The 10,259-nt window shown below is 61.0% G+C and overlaps 2 protein-coding genes across 2 annotated transcripts in view; both read left to right on the top strand.

Annotated features, from left to right (window-relative positions):
* Positions 1–3,856, top strand: part of ARID3B (AT-rich interaction domain 3B) — a 34,780-nt gene extending 30,924 nt beyond the window's left edge. The window contains exon 9 of the mRNA XM_064722296.1: positions 872–3,856. Within this exon, the coding sequence (XP_064578366.1) occupies positions 872–1,050 (179 nt within the window). The 3' untranslated portion in view covers positions 1,051–3,856. The remainder of the gene's footprint in view (positions 1–871) is intronic.
* An 837-nt stretch (positions 3,857–4,693) lies between these two features.
* Positions 4,694–9,589, top strand: LOC135452321 (synaptotagmin-5-like). Its single transcript, XM_064722297.1, has 6 exons — positions 4,694–4,820; positions 4,928–4,961; positions 6,199–6,962; positions 7,849–8,014; positions 8,590–8,756; positions 8,885–9,589. Exons 2-6 carry the CDS (start codon positions 4,949–4,951, stop codon positions 9,014–9,016), a joined length of 1,242 nt encoding a protein of 413 aa, XP_064578367.1. The 5' UTR covers positions 4,694–4,820; positions 4,928–4,948; the 3' UTR covers positions 9,017–9,589.
* Positions 9,590–10,259: the final 670 nt, after the last annotated feature.

A 10,259-nucleotide genomic window follows, 5' to 3' on the forward strand; every position in this document is an offset into this window, starting at 1 on the left:
GATAGGATGGAATGGAATGGGATAGGATGGAATGGAATGGGATAGGATGGAATGGAATGGGATGGGATAGGATGGAATGGAATGGGATGGGATGGAATGGAATGGGATGGGATGGAATGGGATGGGATGGAATGGAATGGGATGGGATAGGATGGAATGGGATGGGATGGGATGGGATGGGATGGGATGGGATAGGATGGAATGGAATGGGATAGGATGCAGAATGGTGGATGATGGATGGGATGGGTGGGAATAGTGCCTGGAATGGGATGGGATAGGATGGAATGGGAATCGGACTGTAATGAATGGATTTGGGATGGGATTGAATGGGAATGGGATGGAAAAGGATGGATGGGATGGGATAGGGTTGGAATGAGGACTATAGGATGAATGGATGGGTATGGGATGGGAATAGGGATGGGAGGATAGGATGGGATGGGATGGATGGGATGGGATGGGATGGGATAGGATGGGATGGGATGGATGGATGGATGGGATGGATAGGATGGGATGGGATGGGATGGGATGGAATGGGATGGGATGGGATGGGATAGGATGGAATGGAATGGGATAGGATGGAATGGAATGGGATGGGATGGGATGGAATGGATAAGGATAGGCTGATTGGAGCGATGCGGCATGATGGATGGGATCGGAGGATGGGAAGCTGACCTAGGATGGGATGGGATGGGATGGGATGGGATGGGATCCTGGCACTGGGAAAGCCTCCCCTTTGCCATCCTAACCCTCTCTCTGCTGGGATGGGATCTGATTCATGGGCTGGGAAAGCCTGACCCTGTCTGTGCTGGGATGGGATCCTGGCCCAGGGAGAGCCTCCCCTTTGCCAGCCTGACCCTGTGTGTGCCCACAGGGGTGCTGTTTGCCCAGAAGCCCGTGGTGCAGCTCCTGGCCGGCTCGGGCACACAGAGCTCGTGCAGCAGCAGCTCCAGCAGCTCCAGCAGCAGCTCCAGCAGCTCCCACTGCTCCCCCAGCCCTACCTCATCGCGGGGCACGCCCGGCGCAGAGCCCTCCACCAGCTGGTCCCTGTGACGGGCACTGCCCAGGAGTGCACACATACCTCACCTCAAGGAACCTGCTCTCGTGGCTGCACAGCACCTGGAGGATGATGATGATGATGGTGGTGGTGGTGGTGGTGGTGAAACCTTTCCATGCCAGCGAGTTTTCCTTCATCGTCTCTTTGTCCGGCCTTGTTTTGGCTTTGTTCCCTCCTCCCCCCTTTCCTTCCTCCCTTCTGTTCTTTGGTTCCTCCTCCTCCTCCTCCTCCTCGCAGGGTGTGTGGTGTTCCCATGGAGGGGGGCACACCTGGCGTTTCTCAATCAGGGATGGCTCTGGGGCCACAGCTCCTGGCCAGGACGTCACCAGGGCAGGGAAAGGGCCAGGACTGGGGTGGGGAGCCCTGGTTCTTCTGGGAATCCTGGGAATCTGGAGCCCAGGTTCTGGAACCCTGGTTCTCCTGGAGCCCTGGTTCTCCTGGAGCCCTGGTTCTCCTGGAGCCCTGGTTCTCCTGGAGCCCTGGTTCTGGAGCCCTGGTTCTGCTGGAGCTCTGGTTCTCCTGGAATCCTGATTCTGCTGGGAACCCTGGTTCTAGAGCCCTGGTTCTACAGGGAACCCTGGTTCTGCTGGAGCCCTGATTCTCCTGGAGACCTGGTTTGAAACCCTGGTTCTCCTGGAACCCTGGTTCTCCTGGGAGCCCTGGTGCTGGAACCCTGGTCCTGCTGGAACCCTGGTCCTGGAGCCCTGGTTCTGCTGGAGCCCTGGTTCTGCTGGAACCAGGGGCCACCAGGGCTCTTCCCACCCACAACTCCGTGTTTTGACAATCCTGAGAGCCAGGGGGTGCCTGGCCCTGTGCTCCCATGGCAATCTGCTCATGTCCCTTCCTGCTGTGCCCCCATGCCCTCAGGGGAGGCTCCTGCTCCTCTCCACGGTTCTGGCACCATCAGCTGCTCATTTCTGGCTGCTGCCACCTCACCCCTCAAGTCCTGAGTGTCCCTGAGGAGTGACACAGGGCCAGGGCGTGCTGGGGCTCCATGTCCCCCCTCTGTCCCCATCGCACGGTCCCTCAGGTCGGTGTAGGCTCTCTGGGAGCTCTGCAGGAGCACAGGCTGCAGGTGGGGTGGTCGATGTGGGGATCTGGGGCTCTGAACAAACCCCTGCCATGGTACAGGGAGGGGCAGAGCCCAGGGAATCCAGCCCTGCCTGGCCCTGGGAGCTGCATGCAGAGCTCCCTGTGAATGAGCTGCTCAGGTGGCCTGGTGCTGTCCCCATGTCCCGGTGCCATCCCTGCCATGCCCCCTGCCCTGGTGACGTCCTCCCCGTGCTGCAGGCCCGAGTCGGGTTTTTTGAGCAGATGAAATACCTCAGCTATGTACTTTTGTTGGGTTGCTTTTGTTTGTGTTGGGTTGGGTTGTTTTTAACCTCTTCAGGAAGTGTTGGCATATCCTATCGCTTGCGGGGGGTTTCATAGGTGGGTTTGCTGAATTTGTGTTTGCTTTTATTTCTGTTGGCTTTTAATGGATCACCAAAGACAGGGAGTTCAGACGAGGCTGAGCAGAGCAGCAGTGGCTTCCCCACCCTCCAGGAGCCCATCCCAGGACAGGACAGCAGGACAGGGGTGACACTGCCCCTTGGATCTGTGCTTGTCCCAGCCTCTCCTGCTGCTTCCTGCGCTGTGCTGGGGCTGTCCTGCCCCCAGGGCTCTCTGGGATCGGGAGATGGGGATGGGATGCCCTGGAGGGATGGATGGATGCTGCTCCAGGTGTCCCCAGCTGCTCTCAGAGGGAGCAGGGGAAGCCGGCCTGACCCGCAGGCTCCTTTCATCCTCACAGACTCCCAGAGGATTTTCCAGCCTCTGGGACTCAGATGATTTTTTTTCCCTCCCCCCTTTTTTTTTGGGTTTTCTTTTGGTGGTTTTATTTTATTCTTGGGTGGGGTTGGGCTGTTTCCTCTGAGTGGGACTGGGGCACTTTCTGCTTTTCCCTCTGCTCTGCTCCCTGGCCCCGGGGGAGCAGAGGCTGCTCCGGGGTGGGGCTGCTTTGTCTCACTTGCTAACGTTGTGTTTTCTTGCACAGAAAGGCACTCGAATCACTGAACTTGCTTGGACACTACTAGAGTATTAATGTTTATAAGCTTTACTCAACCTAGACTGGAACTAGCCAGGGACTAACAGATTGTTTTGTATCCAATTCAGGGAAAGAATCAGGTCGGGAAGCGTAACAGATACCTCAGTTAAATAAGCTGCAACAATAAACGGGTCCTTTTTCCCAGCCCGGGGGTGACAAGGACCATCCAGACTGTGAAGAGTTAACCCTTTCCCTCAGCCTGGCTTTGGCCCTGGCAGCCTGAGCTGCGGGTCTCCTGCTGAGCTGCCAGGCTTTGGGCGCAGGGAGTGCTGGAACCAGCAGCAGCAGCGGAGCGGGGGGAGGCCGAGCGGGGGGCCCGCGTCGTACTCAGGGTTTGATGCTGCCGGCAGGACGTTCCCGATGGATGGGCGGTGCTCCATCCTCCCCCAGCTCCTCACACCAGCCGGCCCTGCCCCGGGGCTGCGGGGAAGGCAGCAGGGTGGGCGGGCTGAGGGGAGGCTGCTGTGCCTGCTCCCTGCCACATGTTCTCTCCAAACAGCTGCAGCAGCCTTGCTATAACTAGTTTTCTTACCTATTTAAAAGAGAAGAAAAAAAAATAATAAAATAAGTAAATAAAAACAAAATGTGATAGCCTAGGCGGTGGATAAATACCTCAACGTCTCCTTCCAACAAGTGTCTGTATATGTTGTTGTTGGGTTTTTTCTATCTTACAGGTTATCTGAATGTTTATATTCCAATAAACTTCTACCTCTTCACACCGTGACCCCCACGCCTGCTTTGTGCCCCTGGCTGCTCCCTGAGGGTAAAGAATTCCCAGATATTCCCAGAGGTTGGGCTGTGTCCTGAGGGTGAAGAATTCCCAGTTATTCCCAGAGAACTGGGCTGTGAGGGTAAAGAATTCCCAGTTATTCCCAGAGGTTGGGCTGTGTCCTTGCAGGGGCTGTGAGGGTAAAGAATTCCCAGCTATTCCCAGAGGTTGGGCTGTGTCCTGAGGGTAAAAAATTCCCAGCTATTCCCAGAGAACTGTGTCCTTGCAGGGGCCCTGGGCTCCCAGTTTGGAGCTGGCCCGGGCTGGAATGCTGGCGTTTCCAGGCTGGATTCTGACGGGAGCCGCACGGGATCTCCTGTCCCAGGTGTCGCCGGAGCTGTCCCCGCCCTGTCCTGTCACTCTTGGCCGAGAATGACACAGGAACGGGCGGCAGGCAGTGTTGTAGAAGGAGCAAAAAGGGTTTTATTCAAGAGAACCGCGCGGTTTTTATAGAGCGATACGATACATTCTGTTCGATTGGCTGGTTAACAAAAACACCTTCCTCACACACCGTCCTTGAGACGAACAGAAAGCCGAAGTAGAAAACACCACCTGTAGATTGTTTGTACTTCACAAGTTCTCACATCCTTGAAAGGCCTCACAAGGCGCTGTGGGAAGCGTTTGCCGTTTCTCTGTCCCTTGGCATCCCCACCTGTCCCTTGCCCATCTCCCAAATCCCTTCTCTGTCACCGCCTGCTCCCCACGCAAATCTCCTCAAACACCTCCCCGCTGTTTGCACAGCACCGCCGCTGCTTTTCCACTCATGGAGCCCTTCCAATCCCTCCCGTGCCAGCCTTGCCCGTGCCTCATTTACCTTGGCTGGCTGCCGGGCAGGGCACGGAGCCCTCGACCTTCCTCATCCTCACCCGTGGAACCAGAACTGCTGCCCTTCCCTCATCACCCAGCTGCAGGTGAGCTCCCCGGGCTGGGCTCCCAGCCCATCCCAGCCCCGGCCCCCCAGTCCCCTCCCATCCCCTCCTGCCTCGGCTCTCCCAGCCCCGGCTTCTCCCCTCGGCAGCGCGGCTCCAGCACTCCCCCGATGCCCGGAGCAGGTAAGGCGGGGTCCCGGCGGTGTTTGGATTTCCCTTGGCCTCGGCGATGCCCGGAGCAGGTAAGGCGGGGTCCCCCAGGGTTTGGATCTCCCCCTCAGCTCAGCTAAACCGGGCTCAGCCCAAAAGCCACCCCGTGGTGCTCACCCCAAGCCCCGCAGCCTCCTCAGGTGCAGCTGGCTCTGCAGGAGATCCTGGAGCCCCGCATCCCAAAGGTGCGGTGCACATCGGCACCAAGCCCTGCCGGTGTCCGTGTGTCCGGGCTGGACACGCTCCGGCTCTCCCAACCCGCCGTCCCGGGGCTGCACGACCGCGGGCTCGGCAGGCGCTGTTTGGGCTGGAATACAATCCCTGGAGGGAAATTCCAGGCAGCTCCTTCCCCTCCATCCCTCCCTAAATGCCGCCATTCAGCTCATCCCGGCCAGCACCCGGCTGCGAACAAACAACAAAGGGCTGCGGGGAGCCCAGCGCGGATTAACGCACCTGGGCAGGGCGGGGTGAGACAATGCCCGCTTTTCTCTTTCCAACATCCCCATCCCTTCATGGACCCGCTCAGGCTCTGGCACAGCTTCACCCCGGCCCTGTTCTCCTTAATCCCTCGCTCCAGTGCTGGAAGCGAAGCCAGCTCTGGGCACAGGGAGGTTTTCTGCCAGCGCAGACGCACAGATGCCACCTCCGAAACTCAGGAACTAAATTCCAACGGAGTTTCAGCCCTCGTGTGCAGGAGTTGCTTCCCTGCTTCCCTAAATGCCCACGTGTGCAGGGATGCCCTCCTTCCAGGGAGCCCAAAACCCCGCGGGCATCCCTGCGGGGAGGGACAAAATCCAGCTCATCACCTCTCAGCGGGGAGGTTCCCCTCTTTGGGACTGGGTTTGTCTCAGCCCTCAGGGGCCGCTGCCGCTTTGAATCCAGCCCGGACACCCCAAATTCCCCTGGCAGGTGCCCCCTGTGAGCCCCCAGCAGCGCCCGAGCTGGCTCAGCCTGGCACGGCGCTGATACCCGCCCGCTTCCAGGGCCCTTATCACGGCCGGGCTGGGGCCGCCTTTGTTCCACCCCGGCCCGTGTCAGGCTGCCCGAGCGCGGCTCCTGTCCCACCTGCTGCCTTTGGGATGTCCCAGCTCAGTCCCGGCTGACGCAGAGCGGGGAGGGAGCCCGGGCAGGGGGCACCGGGGAGGCAGCACCCGGGGAGAGCCGCGCTGGCTCGGCCCCGCTCACCGAGCCCATCTCTCTCTCTCTCCAGCGCACCTGCAGCTCTCCCTCAGTGCCGGGCTGTCCTTCCTCTTCCTCGGCGTCCTCCTGGGCTGTGCCATGTGCTGGTGGCACCGCCGGCGCCCGGATCGCGCCCTGGGCCGGCAGCGAGTGGAGCTGGGGGCGGCTCTGCCCGCGGCCACGGTGCCGGTGCCCATCCAGCAGCGGGGCTCGGAGCGGGGCGCCCGGGCCGAGGAGATTTCCCCGGCACCGCCGGCACCCCGAGGGGGCTCTCCCCACGGCAGAGCGTCCCTGCCCAGCCTCCCGTTCCTCCCGCAGCTGGCGGGGCTGTGGCAGCGCCGCTGCACCGTGGCCGGCACCAAACCCCTCTGCGGCGAGCGGAGCCCGCTGGTCCCCGCCGCGCCACCGCGCCCCGGGCAGCGCCCGCGGCTCCACTGCGAGCTGCGCTACTCCGTGCCCGAGGCCACCCTCACCGTCACCGTCCTCGGCGTGTCGCAGCTGCCCCGGGGCCAGCGGGGCTCCCGCGTTAAGGTGTCCCTGGTGTCACCGTCCCGCCGCGGGTCCGAGCGCCGCAGGAGCCTCCGCCGGGAGCCGCGGCGGTGCCGCTTCGGCCCGTACGGCCCGCGGGAGCTGCGCAGCTGCACCCTGCGCTTTGCTGTCTACGCCAGGGCGCGGAGCCTCCAGGAGTCCTTCGTGGGCGAGGTCCTGTTCCCCTGCGCCGAGGCCGCCTGGGACCCCTGCGCCCCCTCCAGCTACTCCTGGGAGCTGGAGAGCACCAAAACCAAGCTCAGCAAGGTCAGCACCGCAGCGGTTGCGGTGCTCGGGATGAGTTTTGTGTAATCTCAGAGCCGTGGAACTGCAGGGACAGAGGCAGAGCCTCCTCCAGGCAGCACCGGGAGCCCCGGGGAGTGTCCATGGCAGTGCCAGCTCCGGGCAGGGCCTTCCTCACCGGGGACTTTGCGCCTCATCCTCAGGGGTGCTGGGGTGGAGGGGCAAACAGAGCTGGCAGCAGCCCTGCAGTGCTGGTGGGCATTGAACCCACCCAGCTGCCCCATTCCTGCTGGGGAGGAGCATCACTGGGATGGAAGGGCTGGAGCTGGAGGGGCTGCAGGAGGATGGAGGTGGAAGGATTTGGACGTGAGTGGACACGACAAGGTCAGAGCTGGAAGGATACAATGAGGTTGAAGCTAGAAGGGCGGGATGAGGTCGGAGGTGAAAGGACATGATGAAGTAGGAACTGGAAGGATACGGTGAGGTCAGAGCTGGAAGGGCTGGATGAGGTTGGAGGCTGAAGGGCTGGGTGAGGTCAGAGTTGGAAGGACATGACAAGGTCAGAGCTGGAAGGAGTGGATGAAGTTGGAGCTGGAAGAACACAATGAGGTCAGCGGTGGAAGGACTGCACGAGGTTGGAGCTGGAAAGGCTGGATGGGGTCGGAGGCAGAAGGACATGATGATGTTGGAGCTGGAGGGGCTGGATGAGGTTGGAGACTGAAGGACTGGGTGAGGTCAGAACTGGAAGGGCTGGATGAGGTTGGAGCTGGGCTGGAAGGGCTGGGTGAGGTCAGAGTTGGAAGGACAGGACAAGGTCAGAGCTGGAAAGGCTGGATGAGGTTGGAGGTAGAAGGGCTGGGTGAGTTCAGAGCAGGTCTCACAGCATCCCCTGCTCTCTGTGCCGTTCCAGCCCCGCCGTGCCCCCAGCCTGAGCTGCAGCGTGCTCTCCTCGCCCCCCAGGCCCCTGGGGCAGCTCCTGCTGCTGCTGCAGCTGCAGCCCGCGGCCGGGCGCATCAAGGTGCTGCTGCGCAGGGCCCAGGCCCTGGGCCGGCTCTCCCGCCTGCCGGGCACCCCAGGTAGGGCACGGGCACAGGGGGGCACCAGGAATGGCTTCCCCTCCTTTTGCCTGGCAGATTCTCTCATTCCCTTTCATACTTCTCTCTCCCAAGCACAGGGAGGGTTGGGATGAGATGATCTTTGGGGTTCCTTCCACCCCAAACCACTCTGGGATTCCATCACTGGCTGAAAATGAGAACAGGGAGTGTAATACAAATCTAGGTATCTCCAATATGGCCCCAAAGTGCTTGAAATATATTTATTTACATAAAATTAGCATGTGGCTTTCTGTGCTGTTGGCTGTTGTCACCTCTGGCTCTCCCTGCTCTCTGGGGTGTGAGATGAGGGCTTTGGAGGTCCCTGCTCTCCAGAGCGGAGGGGCAGGTGAGGAGGTCTCATCTCAGGAGAGAGGTGAGCTCTGTGCTCTCCCATCAGGCGATGCACAGGATCTCTGTGCTCTCAGGAGCTCTGTGCTCTCCCCACAGCTCCACAGAGCTCCACGAGGGTCCTGCAGCCCCCCAAGCAGCACCTGGCAGCTGCCAGCCTCCCTCCCTGGCGTGTGCCCCTCTCTCCAGGGCTCTGTCCCCATTTCCAGGCCACTATGTCACCATCCACCTGCACCACGAGGGCCACATCATCGACACCAAGGAGACCAAGTCCGTCAGCGGCTACAGCCCCGTGTGGAACGCGCCCTTCCTCTTCACCCTCCCCGCCGGGGACATCCAGCAGCAGCAGCTGGCCCTGGAGTTCGTTGTCATGCAGGTGAGGTGACCGGGCTGAGGAGGTGACCTGGATCACCCTGCTGCCCTCGGGAGCTGTCTGGGCTGGGACGGCTCCTGTGGGCAGAGGGGAAGGCCACCAGCCATGTCCCCTGCCCTGTGCCACCCCAGGCTCGGCTCCACGGCCGTGGCTCCGTGCTGGGCCGTGTCCAGCTGGGGCCAGGGGTGCCACACTGGAGGGACATGTGCAGCCGGGCACCGCTGGAGTCGGAGCGCTGGCACCGCATCCAGCCTGGACCCTGAGCCTGGCCTGGGACTCACAGTGAGACAAGGGCAGCCCCGAGCTGGGCACAGGGCAGGTGGCACCCTCATGCCATTGGAGGGAGGTCCAGGTGCCATCTGCAGGGCTGGAGATCGCTGGAGGTTGGCACAAGCCCATCCCAAAGGGCTCCAGAGGGGACTGAGCCCATCCGAGGTGGCCCCAGCCTCGGGGGAGAGGAGGAGCTTTGTCTGCTCCATCCACTGTCTGCACCTGGAACCTGGGCTGTGGGACAGGAGGGACCAGCACCCAGTTGGGATCCCTGTGGCCACCACAGTGGTGGCATCTCCTGTGTGGAGGAGCCAGGAGGGACAACGACCCAGCAGGGACCCCTGTGGCCACCACGGTGGTGGCATCTCCTGTCCCTTCCACACTGGCTCCATCCCATCTCCTGCCCTTTCCACCCCACCTGAAAAGAGCCACAAGGACACGCCAATGCCACCCGGTGATAAAGGTGTCCATTGGCATTTTTAATTGATTGCTGGCCCTAATTAGAGCTTGATAAATAAATAAACAAAAACCCAAACAAATAAATAAATAAATAAACAAATGGGTTGGGAATGGTCACGTGTGTGGAGCTCTCTCTGCTGCCCATGGGCCACCACAGTGAAGACCATGGGGAGGGTCACCACAGGGAGGAAGGTTGTGGTGAAGGTTGTCACTGTGGGGGTCATCATGGTGAGGATGACCACAGTGAGGAAGGCCCTGTGGTGAGGAAGGCCTGCACTGAGAAAATCTGTGATGAGGAAGACCACGGTGAGGCAGATGAAGAAGGGAAGAAGACCATGCTGAGGGAGAGGCTGGCCATGGTGAAGGGAGACTGTGGTGAGGAAGGTCATGAGGAGGAAGACCCTGGCGAGGAAGGCTGTGTGAAAGGTGAGGATGGCCCTAACCACCACCACAGTGGGTCAGAGCATGGGGGAGGAAGGCGTGCTGAGGGTGAGGATGGTCATGGTGAGGATGACCATGGTGAGGAAGCAGTGCTGAGGGTGAAGATGGCCATGGTGAGGAAGATGTGCTGAGGGTGAGGATGGCCATGGTGAGGACGACCATGGTGAGCAGTCCCACCACAGGGAGGAAGCCATGCAGAGGGTGAGGATGGCGGCGGGGATGAAGCACAGGCTGAGGCGGACCCACACCGCTACCGCCTCTCCCAGCCCCGGTTCACCCCGCGCCGCTCCCCTCAGCGCGGTGCCGCCCCCGCCGCGGCTCCGAGGCGGGCCGGGC

The sequence above is a fragment of the Zonotrichia leucophrys genome, chromosome 10, assembly GCF_028769735.1.
Source record: "Zonotrichia leucophrys gambelii isolate GWCS_2022_RI chromosome 10, RI_Zleu_2.0, whole genome shotgun sequence".
NCBI classification, from domain to species: domain Eukaryota; kingdom Metazoa; phylum Chordata; class Aves; order Passeriformes; family Passerellidae; genus Zonotrichia; species Zonotrichia leucophrys.

Excerpts from the sequence above, each read along its gene's own strand:
- LOC135452321 (XM_064722297.1), top strand. Across the intron at positions 6,963-7,848 it reads CCAAAACCAAGCTCAGCAAG|CCCCGCCGTGCCCCCAGCCT; the intron begins GTCAGCACCGCA and ends GTGCCGTTCCAG. Across the intron at positions 8,015-8,589 it reads CCGCCTGCCGGGCACCCCAG|GCCACTATGTCACCATCCAC; the intron begins GTAGGGCACGGG and ends CCCCATTTCCAG.